General features: G+C 43.1%; 1 protein-coding gene and 1 long non-coding RNA gene across 2 annotated transcripts in view; both read right to left on the bottom strand.

Annotated features, from left to right (window-relative positions):
- Positions 1 to 23,155, bottom strand: part of LOC138983756 (chondroitin sulfate synthase 1-like) — a 75,757-nt gene extending 52,602 nt beyond the window's left edge. The window contains exon 1 of the mRNA XM_070357073.1: positions 21,781 to 23,155. Coding sequence (XP_070213174.1) covers positions 21,781 to 22,572 — 792 coding nt within the window. The 5' untranslated portion in view covers positions 22,573 to 23,155. The remainder of the gene's footprint in view (positions 1 to 21,780) is intronic.
- On the bottom strand, positions 10,052 to 14,687 carry LOC138983785 (uncharacterized). The gene is made up of 3 exons (XR_011461258.1): positions 13,769 to 14,687; positions 12,887 to 12,977; positions 10,052 to 11,891 (listed from the first exon to the last, which is right to left on the bottom strand). It is a non-coding gene; the product is annotated as an uncharacterized lncRNA (long non-coding RNA).
- Positions 23,156 to 23,191: the final 36 nt, after the last annotated feature.

Below are 23,191 nucleotides of genomic sequence, written 5' to 3'. Positions count from 1 at the left end.
TGCACAACCACATGTTGTGATGCGGCTAACCGGAGCTTTTAGCCCGATAGCCCCACATGCTTTGCAGCTCATTCAGACAGCATAAAACAGCATGCTCATTGTTGGCATTGTGGTCTGATTGCTGATATACATGGCTTGCCAAGGTATGTCTTCACTGTGCAGGCCATAAAACAGAAAGGTGCGTACGGCAATGTGGCGATAACTTTTCCAGACAAATGCCATCCCTTCAACACCCCCCCCCCCCCTCCCCGATCCCCACCTTCGTTTTTAACAATGAATCCTTGCACCAACCTCCACCTCCCTCCCCTGTTCGTACAAACAATGGTGGCTCGGACCGATCCCTTGGTTCTCTTTCTTCCACGCTCCCTCCCCGCACGTTTCTGATTTCCTCTGCCCCTCCCTGCTGATTGGTACGAGTAACGTTTGCTCACAGGTCTTTGACGAGCTGCCCTTCCATTTCCATTTCCTACCATCCTGCAGGGAAATTAGCCGCAAGAATGAACAGTGGCTGAAATTAGCCCAAAAGAATGAACAATAGCTCGCGTTGACTAAAGCTGTCACGAGTTGCTGGAATTACTGCTGGTAAAACCTGCAAGACTGAAGGAGGCTCACACTAAAATAAAAGGCACAATGTAAACCCCGTATGTGCACCCATCTGCCCGCGTGGCTGAGCTTCATCTTCTTCTGCGTTCGTGGGCTGAAACTCCCACGTACACTCGTGTTTTTTGCACGAGTGGAATTTTACGTATATGACCGTTTTTTACCCCGCCATTTAGGTAGCCCGTATTTAGGCAGCCATACGCCGTTTTCGGAGGAAGCATGCTGGGTATTTTCGTGTTTTTATAACCCACCAAACTCTGACATGGATTACAGGGTCTTTTTCGTGCGCACTTTGTCTTGTGCTTGCGTGAACACACGGGGGTGTTCGGACACCGATGAGAGTCTGCACACAAAGTTGACACTGAGAAATTAATCTCTCGCCGAACGCGGGGACGAACTCACGCTGACAGCGGCCAACTGGATACAAATCCAGCGCGCTACCGACTGAGCTACATCCCCGCCCAAAAGGCTATTAAGACCATTCTAGTTCCTTGAGGTTGTAAAAATGCCAGTGGCGGGTTTTAACGTAACTGTTTTACCCTTAACAGGCAATAATGTAAATTGTCCTTGAAAGATGAGGTAACCAAAGTAATGTAAATTGTCCTTGAAAGATGAGGAAACCAAAGTAACTGTAAATTGTCCTTGAAAGATGAGGTAACCAAAGTAATGTAAATTGTCCTTGAAAGATGAGGTAACCAAAGTAATGTAAATTGTCCTTGAAAGATGAGGTAACCAAAGTAATGTAAATTGTCCTTGAAAGATGAGGTAACCAAAATAATGTAGGAGAAAGATGCTTTGCGGGATTTCACCCATTGGATCTAAATGTCCTGGCACAACCTAAAAAGCCCTGAGAACTGTAGTTTAATATTTCATCAGTCCATTCCATGTGCTACCCATCAATCACCTGAAAGCCTTTAATGAGGTCTTACTCAGTCATGCACAGCTTGGCGTCGGTCCTCACTCACATATATATTTGAAAGGAGTCTCACGTGCAGAGATTATGACCACACCGGGCACACAAACAGCTTCTCACATTCCAACACTATCCATAATTCCATTGACGGCGTCAGCCTTTATTTGTGAGGATCATCACAACAAACATTCCACACAAGCAACAGATTAGGCTCAAGTCTCATTTGGGCGAATATCAGTTTTTATTTGCACAGATCGTTGCTCTCATAAACCCCGCACTCAAAATCCCAAAATCCAGTAGCAAACAACAGCAGCTTGCTATGTACACAAAGAGGATCACCGTCTTCATAAACTCCACACTGGCAGATTTCAAAAGCATATTTGCAGAAGAATGTTTCTCCCTCTACCTGCAGGCAGATGACAAGCAAATGTCGGTGTGTGTGGTCACTTGTCCGCCGACCCTCGGACAACAAAGAGCAGGCTCCCGACCTACCCTCGTGGGTCTGGAATCCATAGTATTTCGCCTCCATCTATCCCAATTCATAACCCGTTCCAGTCAAACTACCGTTCTTTTGTAACTGATCTATATGTTATTTCAAAAGTGAATTACCAACAAAGATTATGAGCGAGTGAATCAAAGCCTTCACAAATGTTCAGATCCTCTAGGATGAATGTTGTTCGATCATTGCAATGCTTCTTATTCTCTGTGGAACTAGGTCACTTACTTTCACCCACTGCTGTAGTCTATATATAGAGCGCTTACTTCCCTTTTTTTTCTTGGTCACTGACGCTCTGTCTCAATTGGTTTTGATTCACACAAAACTCCGGTTCTATAAATATTACGCACCCTCCGAAAAAGCGAAGATGACTCCAGTTTTTGACTAGAACACCTTGCGCTACTATCTCGCCGAACCCCTCCCGGCCCCACCTCTTCCCCCGTTTTAGATGGACCAGCAAATAATCCCCCTCAAACTTCTCAGGGACTTGCAGCCGACCCTCAACAGCTTCTGAACACAGCGCCATGTTTTCAAACAACGCACCGTTGTTGGTTGACACCACAACGCGCCACCTGGGAGAGAAGAAGGGGGAAAAGAAAGAGAAAGGAAGGATGGGTGCGGGGGGCCGGGGGGGGGGGGGGGGGAGGGGGGAAAGGGAACCGTGTCCGGGTTTCTAGAAGCTCAAATTGTTCACACCTGAGAAAAGTCTTACCTTTGAACTGAAGCAGAACAATCTGGGAAGAAGCTGTTGTGAGACGGATAAAGGGGGGGAAGGGGGTACAAAGACACATAGGTTTAATTCTGCATTGATATCATAAGCTGTTTATCAGTACAACTACTAATAAACTACTTTGAGTTCTATTGAGTGTTGTTACTCACAGTTTTGATCAATAACAATAAGAAGAAGAAAACATGGCGGAAGATGCAATCGATGTAATCGTATAGTCTTCCACATACGATTACAAACTGTGATACTTGAAATATCAACGCTGTTTTTTTATCGCAAGGATTCGGGGTAACAGTCTACATAAGTCGTCACGGTGTCCAACTTTTATTGATGGCCGCAGGAGCGGTCATCTATTGGAATGCACTCGGAGAGGTGACATGTCTCGTTTTGTTACCGTTCTCACGAGATCAGTTACAGGTGTGTTTTTTTTTCTCTCTCTCTCTCCCTCTCTCTCTCTCTCTCTGTATGTCTTTGTCTGTGTCTCCCTCTGAGTCTCTCCGCTTCTGTCTTTCTATGTCTGTCTCTGTCTATGTGTGTGTGTGTGTGTGTCTCTCTCTCTCTCGCTCTCTCTCTCTCATCCGACTCCTGGCACACAGGTCAAAGCAGAGGTTAAGTGGAGAAGATGCCAACATGAAATTGCACTATGTTCTACTATAGACCGGCACGGTTGGCCTAGTGGTAAGGCGTCCGCCCCGTGATCGGGAGGTCGTGGTTTCGAACCCCGGCCGGGTCATACCTAAGACTTTAAAATTGGCAATCTAGTGGCTGCTGCGCCTGGCGTCTGGCATTATGGGGTTAGTGCTAGGACTGGTTGGTCCGGTGTCAGAATAATGTGACTGTGTGAGATATGAAGCCTGTGCTGCGACTTCTGTCTTGTGTGTGGCGCACGTTATATGTCAAAGCAGCACCGCCCTGATATGGCCCTTCGTGGTCGGCTGGGCGTTAAGCAAACAAACAAACAAACAAATGTTCTACTATTTATTGTCCTTGTCTATCGGACACGAATAAGGGAAGCTACAATCGCCCCAGGCCATAATTATATACTCTTTGTTTCCTGAGCCTGGACCATTGAGACGGTTACCTCATAGATCTGTTCATTCTTCAGTTTGTCGGTGTCAAAAGTTATACCCCCATTCCACACAACCGTTCTTTGTCCCGTTCCCGTACCAACCAAGGAATGCTGCCACAACAATGGAACGCTGCGCAAACGGCCGTTTTTTGGCATCTTTCAGCAGCGTCTGACCATAGTGGCTGGCAGCCGTCCTTGGTGGGTAAGGGAACGGTACCTAGAACGGATGTGTGGAATGCGGGTATGACAACTCAGTGTGTGAGAGCGCTACCGCTGCGTTACCGTTGTTTTAAGTTCCTTTAACGATCCAAGCGTTCCGTTACCGATGGGTTGAGGTTCCATTACTGTTCATTCTGATCGGGAGGGGAACGGCTAAAAATGTGAACATGCAGCCCAAACTCAGCCGTCCCTACTGACCCTACCGTTCAAAGCAGTTCCGTTAACGATCAGTTACGTTCATTGCGGTTCTGTCCCGATCCCTCCCGTGCCCGCACCGTTCCTTGGTCGGTACGGGAACGGGACCTAGAACGGTTGTGTGGAAAGGGGGTATAAGACTCGACCACTTGGCTTATGGTGGAGACAGCTGGAAAATCTCTGGATATAATTGAAGAGGAGTAGTCTTCCTTTTAGAAAATGTGTACTCTGCCTTGCAGATTACAAATTTGTGCTGTCGGGGCTGGGTAAAGGGAGTGGAGGTGGGTAAGCGAGGGGTAGGAGAGACGAAAGAGAAAACTGGACTAAAGTATTCAATAAAGCCACACACAAAAAAATAAAAAATAAAAATTACCACATATGCAGGTTTTCAATTAATATTTTTGCAAAGTATCTGCACAAGCATGTGTGCCTCTGTGAGTATGTTCGTGGCTGCTTTCATGGGGTGCCTGTATCCTCAGGAATTTGAGGATTTCTTTTATCTCTCTTTTTCTGACACCGTTGATTTAACGTCATGTTTACAGGACAGTTTTTTTCCTTTCAGTTATAAGTTGTAGCAGTTTGACCTTATTGTTTTAGAACAAGTAGAGCTCGTTCACCAGCAGCAAAGACTCACTCAGTCCGTCAGTGTGCCTGAGTGTGTGTGATGGGGGGGGGGGGGGGGGGGCTCTCCCGTGACCGGCCACCAGCAATGTACGGACAGGTTTGCACTGGCCCAAGGGTGTCCGTTCATGAGAAGGACTGCTGTAACAGCAAAACTAGTGTGAAACATAAGTAAAGGCCATGTCAGACGCACAACACAAAACAGTGTTTTCTTTCAAAACAAACACAAAACAGCGTGTTTCCTGTGTGACATCCCCCAAAACGCGTTTCAGAAAACACTGTTTCGTGTTTTCGCATCGTGTTTTGGGTTTTAGAGCATGCTCTAAAATCTGAAAACACGTTTTGGTAGTCAGCCAATGAACGCGGACGATCAACTCACGTGACGCGGTTTCCAGCACCACGGAGATAGAAAAAAATGGCCGACTCAGATGGGGTACCGATTCAGGGTAGTATCGGACCCATGAATCCTAACTAGAGTCTATGGAGCCTGTCACGATTGAAGAGTGGCAATAATATCAGTGGGCGCTGCCAGCCGTGTTGTTTACGAACCCAAACACAGCGCGGTAGCTGGACGGGTCAAGCTGACACTGACCGTATCAGTGGGCACTGCCAGCCCGGCGTGTTGTTTAACCCGAACACAGGGCGGTAGCTGGACGGGTCAAGCTGACACTGACCAATAGTTCTGTGAAAACACGCACCGCGCTTCATCTGTGTGTTTCGCGTGTGACATCCCCTTTTTAAAAACATGTGTTTCCCCGACATTTTGAGATAGTGTTTTTGTCGAAAACATGGTTTTGTGTTGTGCGTCTGTCTCCGCCTTAATCAATTTATGCACCTGACTATATTCACAACAGGGACCTATCACTCTTCTTTGCATGTTTTTATGCCTACGGATTTTCAAATACTCTGCAACACATGTAACCCAAATTCAACATGTGCCCGTACAATACCACTTCTTTTATAATGAAAACATTGCTTCGGCCATGTTGATTTTAATCAACCAATTTTCTTGTAGATATCTCACATTTGTAACTGAATCAAAAGCAAAGAGTAAGGATCAGTTGACTTATATTTCTTCAAACAGCAAATGGACAAGGCCGACACACCAACGCCATTTATTAGCCAACAGTCTAACACTGTCAGCAAGGTCTTCCGAGTAGTTTCAAGTATTTTTAGGCGTGCTCCAAGTCCCACTGAGTCCCAGTAGATATTTTAGCCAGCTGTGAGGACGTAAACTCCGCTATCAACCCCAATCACGACAAGTACTGATGTGACCTACTAACTATACACACTCGTTGCCAGTAAACCATATTACACAAATCTACTATGTCCAGTGTTCAAAATAACGATATATATGACCTTTCGAGCGTGAGAGAGAGAAAGGTGAAGGGTAAAGGGATTGTGTGTGTGTGTGTGTGTGTGTGTGTGTGTGTGTGTGCGTGCGTGCGTACGTACGTGTGTGTGCACGCGCGCGTTTGTGTGTGTGTGTGTATGTGAGTGTGTGTGTGTGTGTGTGTGTGTGCGTGTGCGTGAAAGAGAGAGAGAGAGAGAGAGAGAGAGAGAGAGAGAGAGAGAGAGATAGGGAGACTTAGACTTAGAACATTTTATTGACATAAAGGGTAAACATTTTAAGCCAAGGGCCTAATCTTACAACGTGCCCTTTACATTCACACTAACACATCCGCACGCATAAACAACATAATATAATGAATTCATATAGGCATAACATGTAAATGTACAGTAAATAAGCATAAGCACCACTGCCACACGAAACACAAAATCTAGAGAGAGAGAGAGAGAGAGAGAGAGAGGTGCAGATGAAAGGGGAGTGTGTATGCGCGTGGGAGAATGAGAGAGAGAGAGAGAGAGAGAGAGAGAGAGAGAGAGAGAGAGAGAGAGAGAGAGAGAGAGGAGAAAGTGCAGGTATTTGTATGGGTATGCGTGTGCGTGAAAGAGAGAGAGAGAGAGAGAGAGAGAGAGAGAGAGAGAGAGAGAGAGAGGTGCATGCGGAAAGGGGACTGTGTGTTGGCGTGGAGGAGACAATGAACACAGCAAACAGTGCAGACAACTAACTCTTGCTCCAGTTTGCTGACCCCCGAGTCACTTGGTTTTGTTCTGCTTGCCTCGCGAGGTAGGGCCAATATCACTTTTGAAGACTGGCCATCAACCCGCACCCAACGCTACAGTCAAGCCAACTATGCATGGGTTGCGGGGGCGATGAAGTATGAGGTGGCGGTAATGGCAAATATTTTTTTAATCGGAGGGATCGGCTGGGAAAGGGTGGGCACGTGGGGAGGAATGCGTTTGATGTTGGGTTGGGGTGGCCGTTTAATAATTAGAAATAATCCATGCCCATGTATATATTCACGTCCCATCCTCGTGTCACCATCGTGGCACGTTAAAGACTCCAGTCATTCTTGCCGAAGCGCATTGTTAGGCTGGTTACACCTAAAGTCGGTGCTGTTACTGTTAGGTTTCCAGCGAGCGGAAGCGACGCGAACTTTCTAGCAACGGGACAACAAAATATGAAATGAACTGAACAATTTACAAACCAACACACATCTCTCTGCACATCGAGTAGAGTACTTAATACAGCAGAGAGCCGTGTCACACGAAAGGGGTGGAGCAGGGCGGGGCAAGGCGGGTAGGACGTACGGAGGGACAGGTGTACATGATAAGAATCTTAGAACATATAGCTGAGCAAACATTGATCGAACTCGCTGACACGTCAAACACACACAAAATACAAAAGAAGAATGAAAAGATGAAAAGCCATAGGTGCAAAACTCAACACGAAACACAAAATAAGATCGAAAAGATCAAAAGCCACTGGTGTAAAACTCAAGGTGTTCTTTCAATGAAAGATAGACAGCCAAGCAAACAACCACAAGGTACGATCAAGTGTTAAGGGGGTCGTTTCCAGAGCTTTTATTTGCCGAATACATGCCTAATTTGCAGTTACATAACACAACCTCGTCCACAAGAAAGCGACCCCACTTATTCAAAGCAGCAGACACCCCTTATTCAAAGCAGCACGCATATTATACAAGCCCTGCCAAAGTTGTTTGAACAACACTTTGTTATTCCTCATCGCAACGCCTTAAAAAAGGGTGTGGTGTATAAGACTTATGACGGGTACTTGAGGACACACGAAAATTAACCGAACGGTGTCACAGAGGGGAACTGAACCGAGAGAGGACAAGGCCCAGTGATTTTCCAAGGGCAAACCCGAAAAGAAAAGGGGAGCGGTTGAGTCTTGCACAACCAAGCTCAATGTTACGCATCAGCGGACGGCAAGACCGCATGCTTTGGAGGTCAGACAGATAGGCCAAAAAAAATTAGGTCTGTTTACGGTAACATAGGCCAAAAAAATAGGGTCAGTAGGTCGGGATTTTTTTTTTTCAAAAAACCCCCATATGTTTACGTTATTTTGCAAAAAAACCCAAAAGATTTTTTTTTTCCCCAAATGCCAAAAAAAAGTCTAGGGTCGCGCAAAAAAAATAGGGTCGGTCGGGTTACCGTAAACAGACTTTTTTTTTTTTGGCCTAAATATATATACAGCTTTAGATGAAGGTTCTCATCCCAAGTTCTGGACGCCGGAATGGAACGGTTTGTCGAACCCGTAAGGATTATGATATGATAAAACCTGGTTGGTTGGACATGACTGATGAGATTTGTCTTAGCCATAGCTTGGTTCTAACAGAAAAATGTTATGTAGCAGCCTTTGTTTGATACCCTACCCTCTCTGAGGCATGTCCTGATACAGACTGGTGACCCTAAAAAGGGTTGGGTTTTTAGTTGTACAGTGTGACAACCAACCGTTGCTTTCAATGTGAATGAACTGAACGCACTAAAAAAAAGAAGCACGTAAGTGGGGCTGATGGGGTCTATGTCGACCAAAAGAGTGGGATTCCCTGTAGGTGGAGTTCCTGTAGGTGGATTCCCTGTATACAGGGAATACCACAGGGTGTAGTTCCTGTAGCGTTTCGCTGATATCGCTGAAAGTCACATGATGCTTAGCGACATCGGTGGAATTTGATGTTTTTCGATCTTTTTTTCATCTTTTTTTTAGAAATTCGAGTATGGTTTGCAAGTTTTATTGAAAAACTCCACCATGTGGGATTCCCTGTATACAGGGAATCCCTCTACAGGAACTCCACCTACAGGGAATCCCACTCTTTTGGTCGACATAGACCGCAGCAGCGTAAGTGGGGCGTAGAGCACAAGGGGATAACTGAAAATGGTGCAAAACAAACATGGACAGGTATAATTTCCGATAGGCGCCATTGGAATTTTGACAGTTTAAAAAACTGTAACTGTTACTACAAATGCATACGCATATCATACAAGAAGTTGTCAAAGCTCATCGACAGCATTCGGCACGTAAACGAGTAGTGCCTAGCAAACAAATGAAGTTACGTTAGGTTAGGCTTGTGACCACCACCAGAGAGACAAGAATCGGTACTATTGCAGGCAAGACTTTTCAATAGGAAGGAATATATGCGCAGGTTTCTTTTAGCACGATATGGCCTAAAAATTAAAAATAAATGATGATAGTAAACAATCAATAAATACATCAAAATAAAGCTTCCTTTCATGATGGGAACTACTGGCACAGTGGAAACATGGACAATAAGAAAACGACCAATTCGGTTGAGGTTTTTACAATCATGTATCACAGATTATCTTGCCAGCCTGCATGCAGCAACAGTTTTAAGCCGCAAGAACATTCCAAACAACACGGGGTCAGACCACAGGTTTGACCGAGAGGAAATAACGTCACCAGTCTTCTTCTTCTGCGTTCGTGGGCTGAAACTCCCACGTACACTACGTGTTTTTTTGCACGAGTGGAATTTTACGTGTATGACCGTTTTTACCCCGCCATTTAGACAGCCATACGCCGCTTTCGGGGAAAGCATGCTGGGTATTTTCGTGTTTCTATAACCCACCGAACTCTGACATGGATTACAGGATCTTTTTCGTGCGCACTTGGTCTTGTGTTTGCGTGTACACACGGGGGTGTTCGGACACCGATGAGAGTCTGCACACAAAGTTGACTCTGAGAAATAAATCTCTCGCCGAACGTGGGGGCGAACTCACGCTGACAGCGGCCAACTGGATCTTTTTTTCTTTCTTTCTTTATTTGGTGTTTAACGTCGTTTTCAACCATTCAAGGTTATATCAAAGAAACTACAATGGGAAGAAGGATAACTTCCTCATTGGGCATGCTTAGAAATGAGAATGGCTAAATATGAGTTATTCCCCTTTGCTGCATGCTGACCATGCTGTCTCCTGCTTTGTTATGACTAGTACAGTCGATCTTTCTCATGTTGTGACTTGCTTTATTTTCACATTTTCGGTATTTAAAACAGCAAACACACACACACACACACACACACACACACACACACACACATACACTGAAGAAGTTTCCATTCTGATTCGGTTATTTTATTTGGTGCTATATGTTTGCTTCACATTGTTTCTTCTTTTACATTGCTTGAGGTATCCCAATTCGCTAAACACATCCATAATGCATGCATGGCTCATTCGAAAGAGGGCAACTGAACAACTGATGCCCAATAGCAATAAATACTGAACAACTGAACAATAAATAGCAATAAATGATGACAGTGCCAAGTTTTTAAGTACAAAGTGAAATCATGTGACTGGACAAAGGCACAATTACAAAATACAAATACAAAAATCGTGGCCCATTTTAAATTAAGTTCTCAGCTCATGGGGAAGCATAAGATGACCCTAGAAACCGAAATTAGGAGACCTCCCGCCCCCAGGGCAGACTACAAAAAAAAAAAAAAAAGGGGTGGTGGGGGGGGGGGGCTAATTTGTGAATAAGTATAAAAGGAATCAAAAACTGTATACATGTATTTAGTTAATACCCCAAAAATTGTATAGTATATACAATGTCAGACCCTAAAGAAAGTTTGTTAGTCATTGCTTAGGCAAAACAAAGCAAAATAGTCTGTTTACGGTATCCCGACCAACCCTATTTTTCCCCGCCAACCCTAGACCTTTTTTTTGGCATTTGGAGAAAAAGAAAAAGAAAAAAAATCAATTTTGTTCCTGTTTTTTTGCAAAATAATTTAAAAAGATGGTTATAAAAAAAAAATTAAGAAAAACCGACCTACCGACCCTCTTTTTGTGTGCCTATGTTACTGTAAACAGACCAAAAGGTACATCAAAAACAACACACCAGGGATGCTACTCTCCCCTTAAAAATAGCCATGAGTCATAGGTGTGACGTTTGAATCTTTTAGCTAAATAAAACCATAGGCAATTGATCGGAAATATCAGGAAAAATCTTACAAGTTTATTATTTGTTTGCTTGGACCAATCCTCTTGCCGAAGTGTTTTACAGTAAAAATTGATTTTACGTCAAAAATATCACAGGAATATCGAATGTTGAGGCAAGGCTGGGATAGCCAAGTTCAAGAATAACGGAAGGTGACTGTTGAATCTTTTTGAAAATGTATAAAAATATAGATGGTAGGCAATTCAAAATTAAAAAAAGGACTCTCGGAGCATGGACTTTTGAGTCAAAAATTAAAGAAGGCTCTATGAGCCGAAGTACATGTTTTGTCTATTGTCTTTTTTTTATTTTGAATTCCCTACGATCTATATTTTGATACAATTTTGGACCCTCTTTGTACGGAGAGAGTTGGCAATTGTTAATCACATTCTCTCATCTCATCGACTCTCCTTCGGCTCCTTGGTAACATGCGTTCCGTCTCTGCCAGGATTGGACACAGCAGCAGATAACCGGTAAATATGTAACAGGCATAAATGGCAAAATAGCTCGCCTCGCCTGATAATATATGAGACAACTGTTCTATTACAAAGTCTTTCTTGGGAGGCTTGGCTAATTTACTCGCTCGTTTTACACGGGGTTCCATCGTTTTCTTTTCTAATCGGAAAACCTTGCTCCTCAGTTTGTTGACCTTCTGCCGAAGTTCCGCTTCACGAGGGGATGGGGAGGATGACGACTTTGATGCTTTACATCCTATGTCCTCCAGGATCGCCTGAATGTCATCTAAAAAAGAAAACACACACACACAAAACACACATAAAATAACATAACCATAACAAGTTACAACCTGGAAGAAATTAAAACATGTGTAATTCAATCACAAAATGAAAATAAACAATAGCGTAGGAAGGCAGGCCAGAAATGAAGTGTATTAGCAACTATGGATACGATGTGGAACAATGATGGAATTGACCTTGTTTAGTACTGAATGGGTGAGGCCATTAGAACTGTACCCACGGAATACGCGCTATATAAGCTTTATATTGATTGATTGATTGATTAGGACAACAGTACCAGGTAAACTCCTCACACACCATGCCTCTTTCTTTCTTTCTTTATTTGGTGTTTAACGTCGTTTTCAACCACGAAGCTTATATCGCAAAGGGGGGGGGGGGGGGGGGGGAGATGGGAATAGAGCCACTTAATTGTTTCTTGTTACACCATGCCTCTAACAGGATATGTTTCCCATCTTTACGTGTGGGAACTACAGGTACAATTTCATCCATCCATGCATCCGCCCTATACAGCTTCTTCTTCTGCGTTCGTGGGCTGAAACTCCCACGTGCACTCATTTATTTGCACAAGTGGAATTTTATGTGTATGACTGTTTTTACCCCGCCATTTAGGCAGCCATACGCCGCTTTCGGAGGAAGCATGCGGGGTATTTTTGTGTTTCCAAAACCCACCGAACTCTGACATGGATTACAGGATCTTTTTCGTGCGTATTTGGTCTTGTGCTTGCGTGTACACATGAAGGGGGATAAGTCACTAGCAGGTCTGCACATAAGTTGACCTGGGAGATCGGAAACATCTCCACACTTAACCCACCAGGCGGCCGCGACCGGGATTCGAACCCTCGACCTTCCGAGTTAATAGACCGACGTCTTACCACCCCGCCACAGCGCCCGTCACCCTATACAGCAATTATCAACTATGTAATGGATGGGTTTAAACATTTTTTGATGTCAGGGTGTTCTTCATGGTTAAAAATCTCTTACCTGGTTGAACAATTTGTGCATCAGGCGACAGGTCGGTGCTGGCTTCATTTGTAGCTACCCTTTGCGATGGTGGCTTCCTCCCACTAGCAACCTGCAAATGCACAGCTCTTTAACTGACAAACTCACAACCAACACCCAGTCACAATGAAACAATTCTCCCAATGTCATGGCATTGGTCTTAGGCCACACAAAAAAGTGTATGTTTCTCGTAAGGCAAAACAAAAAATAATCTGTTTACAGTATCCGGACCGACCCTATTTTTTTTCCCACCGGCCCTAGACTTTTTTGGGGCATTAAAAAATGAAATTAAAATATTCAGATGGCTAAAATACAAAAATAAAAAGCCGACCTACCGACGCTATTTTTGGGGGGCATATGTTACCTTAAACAGACTTTTTTGTGGCCTAACATGACTAAAGGTGGAGATTCTTTTTCTAAACTTTTTTTTTTTAAACCATCTTTTTAACTTATTTTGTTGAAAAACAGGAAAACAATTGATTTTCGATTACCCCTTTTAATTTTGAAAATGCAAAATAAAAGTCCAGGGTCGTCGGGAAAACATAGGTAGGGTCAGGTGACCAGAAACATACAACTTTTTTGTTGTTGACGCCGACCCTATACTTTTTTTGCTATTTGGGGCTGTTTTTTGGCAAAATAAGTTCATCATATCATCATAATCAAGACGTCGATCCAAAATAAGTAACTTTTTTTTGTTGGCCTTATCATTTTTTTGCGCTAAATGCAAACAGGCATTATTTGATGGGAACAATGCTGGTTTTTTTCAATTTTTACATCAGCCTCAAACTTGTCATTACTCAACCTGCATTTAATAGTGTGCTTCATTGGTTTGCAAAAACCTAAAACCAATAAATAAATTATAACCTTCGGTGGTGGATTGGGCACTGCAAACAATGTCGGGACAGCATTCCACACAAGTGATCCTCTCTGCAGGATTGTTTTACTGGTTGGCCTCAAAGTGATCAGTACAAAGCTTGAGACCTTGAACATCAGCTGGCTGCAGCTTTTCAAAGTCCTCTCGCCTTGTGAATTGCATCCATATTCTGCACCTAGTTTGACAATAAAAACAACAATAACTAAGACAAAAAAAGCTAAATCAGATCTTCAGTCTAAATCTAACGCTCTGCCTGAACGCAAAACGGATGAGTGATGTACCTTTGTACTGTAGTTTTCCCGTAAGCAAGGTTTGATAAAGGATTCGGCAAATATGCCCACGGGTAGGTCTAGTTTGTCATCAAGTGTAAACTGTTGTTTTGTACTGACTGCTGACTCACACTCACAGTCGTAAGTACAGTGTACACATGCACACACAGGTACACACGCAGACTGTGACACACGCGTACATAGTACAGCTAGTACAGAAATCTCAGGATGAACCGATCCATGCTATGTTTGTAATATTTCATTTGCATATTAGTTCTATAAATACTATAGTATCATAGCAGACAAAAATGCCCAGAGACAGTTGGCTTATCTGAGTGAGTTGACTCGAGCATTCTCATTCACATTCTGAAGAAGGTAAACCTGAGGAAATAATCACTGCACAACCCACCTTTTTTCTTCTTTAGGGAACTTGTGGAAAGTTTTCCCGAAGCAGCTCTGTTTGTAACGGGCGTTCTTGCAACAAAAAGCCGAGCACAATTTACCACCACCTCGCACGCGATCAGTACCTACGCGATCCGCCATTTTGTTTTCGCCGTCAGCATGTGACTAGGGACGATAACCCACAAACACTTTTTCGCATTTTCTTCGCAAGTTCCACGTCTTCCTAATGTACAGTGTTTGGTTATATCGCGACGGAGCCAACTGGATACAAATCCAGCGCGCTACCGACTGAGCTATATATATCCGCCCACGTCACCAGTGAAAACTCAGCAATTTAAATGCAGTCTGACAGTGACACAACATCAAGCTTTCGCGTCCATCCCGTGTCCATTTGATTTAATGTACATACACTTTTAAAAGATTCGATTGTCCTTTCTTTAAACACCCATGGCTGAACTGGTTTATGTAAACGTCTTTTTCAATGTCTCAAAGGGAACCATTCTTGCTTCTGCGTTTGAAAACAACATGCACACGTTTGGTTTAATGATCTTTAATCATTAGTGGTGATAAACATTAAACAGTATTCTTTCATGAAAACGCTCGTAGTGGAAGTGTGGGCGTATTTAAAATGTCTCAAAAGGTATCATTCTTCTGTCTGCCTTTGAGAACAAAATGAGTTATGAGGGTTCATCAGAGAACACAAAACCCCCGCCTCTTCACATTCCCGCTTGGAAATAAACGTCTACAAAGTACAAATCCCTTTGCAACCAAAAGATTTAATAAAACCCCATTTTCTCTGCAGGACGTAATGGTATCGTCCTATACAATGATCTTTGTCGTATACAAACGGTCCCATTATATATATATTAAATTTTTTTTTTAAACATTATTGCAATGCTCTCTGCAAATTTATTCCGCGGCGCCCGTTCCTCATACTTGAGCAGAAATATAAGGATACGCATGATCAAATTACACTCGGGCTTGTCTGCGATTGGTAAGAAGCACACCCTACCTTTACATGTGAGGCAGAGAAGAAAAAGTTTGATTTACACACTTATCTTCGTCTGCGTTCGACAAGAACGACAACCCAACCTTTAATTTAAGAGAAAATAAGATGAGATACACAACCGCACGAAATGCGTATCGGTACATTTGTGTTTGCTTGTGGTTATTAAGGTAGGAGTATGGAGGCCACCCTGCCTTGAACGCCTCACGAAACCACAGTTTTTGAAACAGTTTACGTTTTGAAGGGGAAAAACTGTGGACAGGATGGGAGAAGATCAAAGGAATGTAGCAAAACAAACTAAAGATGTGTCTACCTCCGCCTGGACATCCTCAGCTCGTATCCTGTTTGCACTATTACCCCTCCCCCTTCCCCCAAAGAGACCCCACACCTACACCTGTATACAACACATCCTAGCAAATGATCCTATCGTCATCCCTAAGTTTTGGGAGGGGTTCTGGACAGAAGAAAGGAGGGATAACAGTCTAACAGAAATATATGAGACTGTTGTGCTGACAGGATTTGGAACGGATGAGAAAGGAATAACCAAGAGAATTAGAAGGCAATAGAACAGAGATATCTAGACATCTTTACCGGCATCCTCCCTAAAGGCCTCTTGCTGATTAGGTTGCCAAAACCTATTGGGATCAGCTTCAAATGTTTGGCACAAGTGTATTCGCAAACTATGGCTTTTCTTCTTCTTCTTGTCGATCACTCAGATGGAAACGCCGGTTCTCCGCGCAAATGTTGCCGTGCGCTGTAGGTCGTCCAGACTGCCATAGAGCTATGGCTTTTCAAACGTGCTGCGTGCATCAATGGGCCGCAACCACGAGTCATAATGCAAAGTTGTTCAACCTGGACTGGCGGGCAACAACAAACCGCTGTTTTAACCACCATATAATTATATTCACAAATAAAACTGAGCGATGCCACCCCCCCCCCCCCCCAGCTTAGCAAACAAACAAAAATGCATGTATAGGTAATTTTTAGGCGATGATAAAGCACACATACGCTGCTGCCACCCCCCCACACACACACACACACACACACTACACAAACGCATGTGGCATTTTGATTTGAGCAGAATGATCCCGGATTCATGCACTTATGTATGGGTTAGATAAACCACATGTATACATGTATACACGCATCAGTGTCGTCTTTGTCTATAAAATTGCATGCGGCTTATAATAACAATCCTGACTTTGTGCTATCAAGTTAAGTTGAGACAGCGATCATGTGGTCTTTTTCCATTAAACTGCATGACGTTTTTCCTCAGTATCCCTTCAAGTTTAACTCGAGCAACGATATATTTTTCTGTCTTGCGAAGTGACGACGAGAGGGGGGGGGGGGGGGGGGCGGCGGCAGATACATGGGGATGCCTAACTGGCAAGTGCGTACTTCTGTCTCCGTCATACAACACATTTAGACACATTATATCCGACGTGGAATACAGACTGACATAGATCTGCCAAAATAACTCTCATTAGGAAACTGATGGAAAATCGGCAGCGCCTCGACGGACTGCGTCAGACCAAAGACGTAGGATCAAAATACACACACGTCTAGTTAACCGGTTATCTGGATTAGGAAGACAACTAATAAACCAATCAATCTAAAACAAATGTTTCAAATTAAAATCAGGAAAGGGCCATTAATTTATGGAACATTCCAATTTCCATCACAATACAAAACTAATAAACCAGCGAATGCGATTCAGCTATGTCAGTAGGCTTACAAAAGTATCTGCAGAGAGCAGGAATGACATTCCGAACAGAAATGATACAGTCTGTTCTCCAAAATCCAGACTCAGAAAAGGGGGAGCTGTGAAAGTTTAACTTTAATGCAAAGCACAATACAGAACTTCACAAACTGTAACAAACAAAACAAAACCCAGTCATTCCGTAAACCCATCGATACAGCACGTCCGCGAAAACGGCTGCAATGCTGAGAGGGCTCTCAACAGAGTAAAATATTAATTATTACCGTCAGCTCTTCAAATCAAGACACAGGAAAGGGTGAGTTGTAAAACATACATTAATCAGCCTGCTCTTCAAATCAAGACTTAAAAGCGGGAAAGAAAGGGTAAGTTGTGAACCGTGTTATTCATCATTCATGACTCAATAAATAACACAAATCTCAACGACAAATTTTTTTCCATATATTTTTTATAATATATAATATAAAGGTTAAATGCCAGCCACTTGAGAACCTCCCATCACTACGGCAGCTATACGCACAGGGTTGTAGAGGATCGACTGACTGAGCAAATAGCTCTCAGACTGACTCTGAACACTCTGTGAGAACCCCAGCCTTAGCCCATAGGTAACCCAGACTTGCCCGCCCCCCTCGAAGTGAGAGCAAGCGCCAGGGAAGCATGCGGCACGCGGTAGCAATTAGTGAAGGCCGGGAAAGTCTGGCAGCCACTGCTCCCTCCCTATCTGCTTCACTTCAGTGATGCAACCCATGTACTCCCTGGCCCCTGTCTGGCACTGACACTGGCTTTTGTGTGTGTGTGAGTGTGAGGGGGGGGGTGGGGGGGGAACAGAGGGTGTTAATACTGCTATGCACACATTAGCAATGGATTGGATGATCTTCAAATTAATCAAATCAACTAAGAGAACTTTACAACTGGGTTTCTTCAAATGTGCAGCCACCCCCCCCCCCCAAAAAAAAAAAACCAAACAAACAAACAAACCAACTGACAATGCTGCTGGAGAAACAAGGGAAGTCACACATTCATGTATATAAACTAGCTATCTCACATACATCGAACAAAAAGTTATTTAGCTTAATGTTATAACTTATTTAATCTTCCACATTATCTCCTGAACAAGCCCATATAATACACTCCGCGATATAAACCAAAAAATTAAAGTGAACACGATAAGATGTCCATGCAAAACTGGTACTGCAAGGGCAACTAGTATGAACACCAATTACACTCTGCAGACACTGACACCCAACTGTTCTCCCGGCTCCTAAGTGCAGATAATGTGCACGGCTTGGCTCTCACACTTGCACTATCTGTTTTTATGTGCTCTGTGTGCACTAACCATGTAGCGTCACACAGTCACTCACCCCTCTGCTCGAGTTCCCTCTTCCCACGAGAACTGACCTAACTGTTTTGAAATGATCTGTCAACCAGATGAAGACAAATTATGGGGTTTGAGCAAATAACCTGTCCACTGATTGGCAACTGTGGAAAAACCTGCAACCTTGATGAAGTTGGTATGAAAATGAACTTGACACCGTGAAGGGAACAGTCATAAATTATTGCCTATTGGCACCCGGTCACTCTGACCCAGTCACTGCAACCTGCACAGATCATTAGATGTTGGGAAATCAGACGTGTTGTTTTACTTTTACTTTTAGTTCAGATTTTTCAGTGAGAAAAAAAATCTGAAACAGAAGTAGGACTTCTCAACACTGAAGCCAATACGGGGTATTTCTTCCTGGGCGATGCAGAGAAGAAGAAGAAAATTAGTGTGTGTGTGTGTGTGAGAGAGAGAGAGAGAGAGAGAGAGAGAGAGAGAGAGAGAGAGAGAGAGAGAGAGAGAGAGAGAGAGAGAGAGAGAGAGAGACACTCAGACTCAGAACTTAATTACAAAAGGATAAAGGTTTTAGGCAAAGCCTATTCTTCCAACCGGTCCTTTATACAACACATGAAGACAGACGCACATTAAAAATATAAATTCAATCAGAGAGAGAGAGAGAGAGAGAGAGAGAGAGAGAGAGAGAGAGAGAGAGAGAGAGAGAGAGAGAGAGAGAGAGAGAGAGAGAGAGAGAGAGAGAGAGAGAGAGAGAGAGAGGGAGGACTGTACAGTGAAGCTTAAAATAACACACAAAATGCCAGTACTCATGATCTGCCTTTTGAAATAACAAGAATAACCAACAACTGAACAAGTAGATGAAAGTACAAGAACAAAACACATAGCTTATGTTGTCACGCGCAGTGAAACAAGACAGTGTACTCCTAGTCCTAGATCCTGAATTCCTCATTAATAATAAATTCCAAATGTATAGGGAAAGACGGAAAGTATTTTACACTGGAACCCCCCTGTTTAAGACCTCCCAAATTTAAGATTCCCTCCGTTTTCTGAGACTTTCTGTTGATAACCTTTATAAATTCTCTCCCTTTTAAGACACTCTTTTCTTAGATTTGTGGATGGTTCCACTGTAATACTAATACTTTAAAAGGGAACATTGGGCCCAAAAAAATAATAGGTGTGGTTAAGGTAACATAGCCCCAAAAAATAGGGTAGGAAGGTAGGCAATCACTTTTTTTTTAAAAACTTTTTTTTTTAATGTGTACAAATTAAACCTACTTGATAGGGAAATAAGTGTGCGACTCGAGCGCTTTCGCTTTCATTGCGTTTTCTGCACTCGTTTTCTTGTTTTTTGGGGTGGTTTTTTGGACAAATGTAATAAAAAGTAAAAGGGTCGGCCCCTAAAAATAGGGTAGGTCGGGTTACCACACCTATTTTTTTTTTTAGGCCTAACCTTTATAAATTTGCTCCCTTTTAAGACACTCTTTTCTTAGATTTGTGGGGGTCTTAAAAGTGTGGTTCCACTGTAATACTAATACTTTAAAAGGGAACATTAGGCACCAAAAAAAAAATAGGTGTGGTTACGGTAACATAGCCCCAAAAAATAGGGTAGGAAGGTAGGCAATCATTTTTTTTTTTTTACTTTTTTTTCTAATGTGTACAAATTAAACCTACTTGACAGGGAAATAAGTGTGCGACTCGGGCGCTTTTGCTTTCATTGCGTTTTCTGCACTCGTTTTCTTTTCTTTTTTTTCTGTTTTTTTTGACAAATGTAATAAAAAGTTATAGGGTCGGCCCCTAAAAATAGGGTAGGTCGGGTTACCGTAACCACACCTATATTTTTTTTTTAGGCCTTATAACAAAACTTGATGGTAATGATTGTAAACAAATGTTCAGCAGTTACTGTCTTCATTGAAATAAAATGATAAGCATACAATTTCTAACCAGAAACATGTATTATACGAATGCTGTTCTGACTTATTTTTCATGCAAACGCCGAAACGGTGTGCTGTAAATGTGACTATCAATCATACATGTGCAACTCCATTTTAAACCAAAAACTCTCCTTACAGTATAAAAATTAAAATCAGCAGTGATCACAAATTATGAACAGTCAAGGTATAGACTATAACTTGTAAAAAATGTATATATAAACGTTGGCTCCCTGTAGAGCTGAGAATCCAATATAAGTGCTGCTGTATCTGCTTCAAAATAATATCTGGCTCAGCCCCATCCTACCTGTCTGACCTGTTCACACTCTATACACCCTCACGATCCCTCCGCTCCTCTGTAGACACTAGAATATTCCGTCTATCTTCTTTTAGTCGCAAACAGCACGGCCAGAGAGCCTTCTCCCACTCTGCTGCTGTTGCGTGGAACTCTCTCACTTACTCTATCCGACACTGCCAAACATTCTGTTCCTTCAAATCAAACCTTAAAACACACTTCTTCACCCAGTATTTTGATTAATTTTATTTCAACATGGTGCATTTTTGAGTCACTTGAGAAAAAGTGACTCTATGTAATCGGTCAGTGTTAGTCTGTCCGGCCGGCCGGCCGTCCGTAGACACCACCTTAACGTTGGACTTTTCTCGGAAACTATCAAAGCGATCGGGCTCATATTTTGTTTAGTCGTGACCTCCAATGACCTCTACACTTTAACGATGGTTTCGTTGACCTTTGACCTTTTTCAAGGTCACAGGTCAGCGTCAAAGGAAAAATTAGACATTTTATATCTTTGACAAAGTTCATCGGATGTGATTGAAACTTTGTAGGATTATTCTTTACATCAAAGTATTTACATCTGTAGCCTTTTACGAACGTTATCAGAAAAACAAGGGAGATAACTAGCCTTTTCTGTTCGGCAACACACAACTTAACGTTGGGCTTTTCTCGGAAACTATAAAAGTGACCGGGCTCAAATTTTATGTGAACGTGACTCATTGTGTTGTGAATAGCAATTTCTTCCTGTCCATCTGATGCCTCATATATAATATTCAGAACTGCGAAAGTGACTCGATCGAGCGTTTGCTCTTCTTGTTGAATCAGGTGTTTGAATGTTTGAATGTTTTGCCTGTGTTAGTATGCTTGCAGATTGTATTGATGTAGTGTTTGAGTTTCGTTGTTCACTTGTGTGCTGAATGCTGCTGCACATGCTTTTGCTTTGCTTTGTATGTATTATACATGTATGTTAATTGTTTGTCATTGTAAAGCGCTTTGAGAATGTAAAGCGTTCTATAAATCTCCCACATTATTATTATTATTAAACGTGTACCTACCTCATAAGCCCACGTGCACTGAATTCCTGCAAATTGCCGAACACAGCGACCAATTTCCACATCCTCGTGTGTTGTGTACAAGTTGTTCAGACAGTATCCAACATGAGGGGCCATTCGCCTTAGGGTTTCCCTGCTAAAAATCATTCCTGGTCCGCCCATGCAGAAATTTTCTGTCGCTTTTAAACTGAGTAATCCAAGCTCCTCTGCTTTGCCAACACCTGCCTGTCCGATGAACCGTGGTTGAGAGCTATTGATAGATCGCAGAAACTCGTCAAGCTTGTCTCCCTTGATGAACACATCATCGTCAGCACGCATAAACCACTCAAATTTGTCGATAAAATGATCATGCATGTACTTCAACATCATGAAGGATTTTTTCTGGGGTGGATAGGCATCATCTACTCCCGGTAATGCTACCACTGGCACACCATAATTTGAAACTGATCCTTCACTGGAGAAAAACATAACTTTGCCATTGATGCGACTGGCCCAAGTTCGATGAGACGCTAAACCTCTGTTGTCAATAAACTTCTTTGCGGTCATAATACCGACAAAGACAAAGTTATCGCGATCTTTCCCAGTCTGTTCGTCCTGTCTCTCCGCTTCAGGTTCATCTCGCTGCCCAGAACCGTCGCCCATACCCAGGTCTGCCGGACAACAGAAGTCTGGCAGTCCACAGCGTGTGAAAACATTGCTGGTGCAATATTTGGTCCCAAGATTTCCTATAACGATTCCAAGTAGAACAAGGAGGAAGACTACTTTGGGATTATTGCCATTTTTCCTTCTGGCCATAGTCTCTTCAGGCTAGCCATTCACTGGGAGTTTCAACATGACCAGAGCGAGTTGAACCAGTCCGCTTCCGCCTGCAGGCTCTGTTGGTCTTCTACTCTCGCCTCTTTTCGCGGTACCTTTCATTCAACACAGGTGTCTAAACAGCAACTGAGCAAGTAAAACCTCACAGCGGTCCGATCGGGCTGTCTAACGCAGTAGACATGTGTTTCCCGTGTGACAGCATGAGTCCAGGTTTTCGTAGCTCCATCCCCTCTCTGACAGCCAGTGAAAGGTTGACAAAGGATACCTCAACACACACCCCGTACACGAGATACTGGTGGAACAACCCCCCAGAACTGCCCATCCCCACTCTCAGCTCTCCGGCATTTTCATTTTGGTCACTCGCAGTGCCAAGAGTTCCTGAACTTTTAAAAGTTAATTAAAAGTTCTCCGCATACACGATCTCCTCAAAAAAAGTTGTCACACTTACACCACTACTCACTGGACGAACACTGTGCGGTTCCGTTCAATCAGCCACCTGATCAAGACACAGATCGTAAGTAAAAACACACCGCGTTGGACCCCTCTTACACGGATCCTTGCATGCGTGCTTTGATTCGCTCGTGAATGGGTTCAGGGG

This window comes from Littorina saxatilis, linkage group LG1, assembly GCF_037325665.1.
Source record: "Littorina saxatilis isolate snail1 linkage group LG1, US_GU_Lsax_2.0, whole genome shotgun sequence".
Classification (NCBI taxonomy): domain Eukaryota; kingdom Metazoa; phylum Mollusca; class Gastropoda; order Littorinimorpha; family Littorinidae; genus Littorina; species Littorina saxatilis.
Note: the sequence above shows the minus strand (reverse complement) of the source record. Positions and strands in the feature narration are given on the sequence as shown.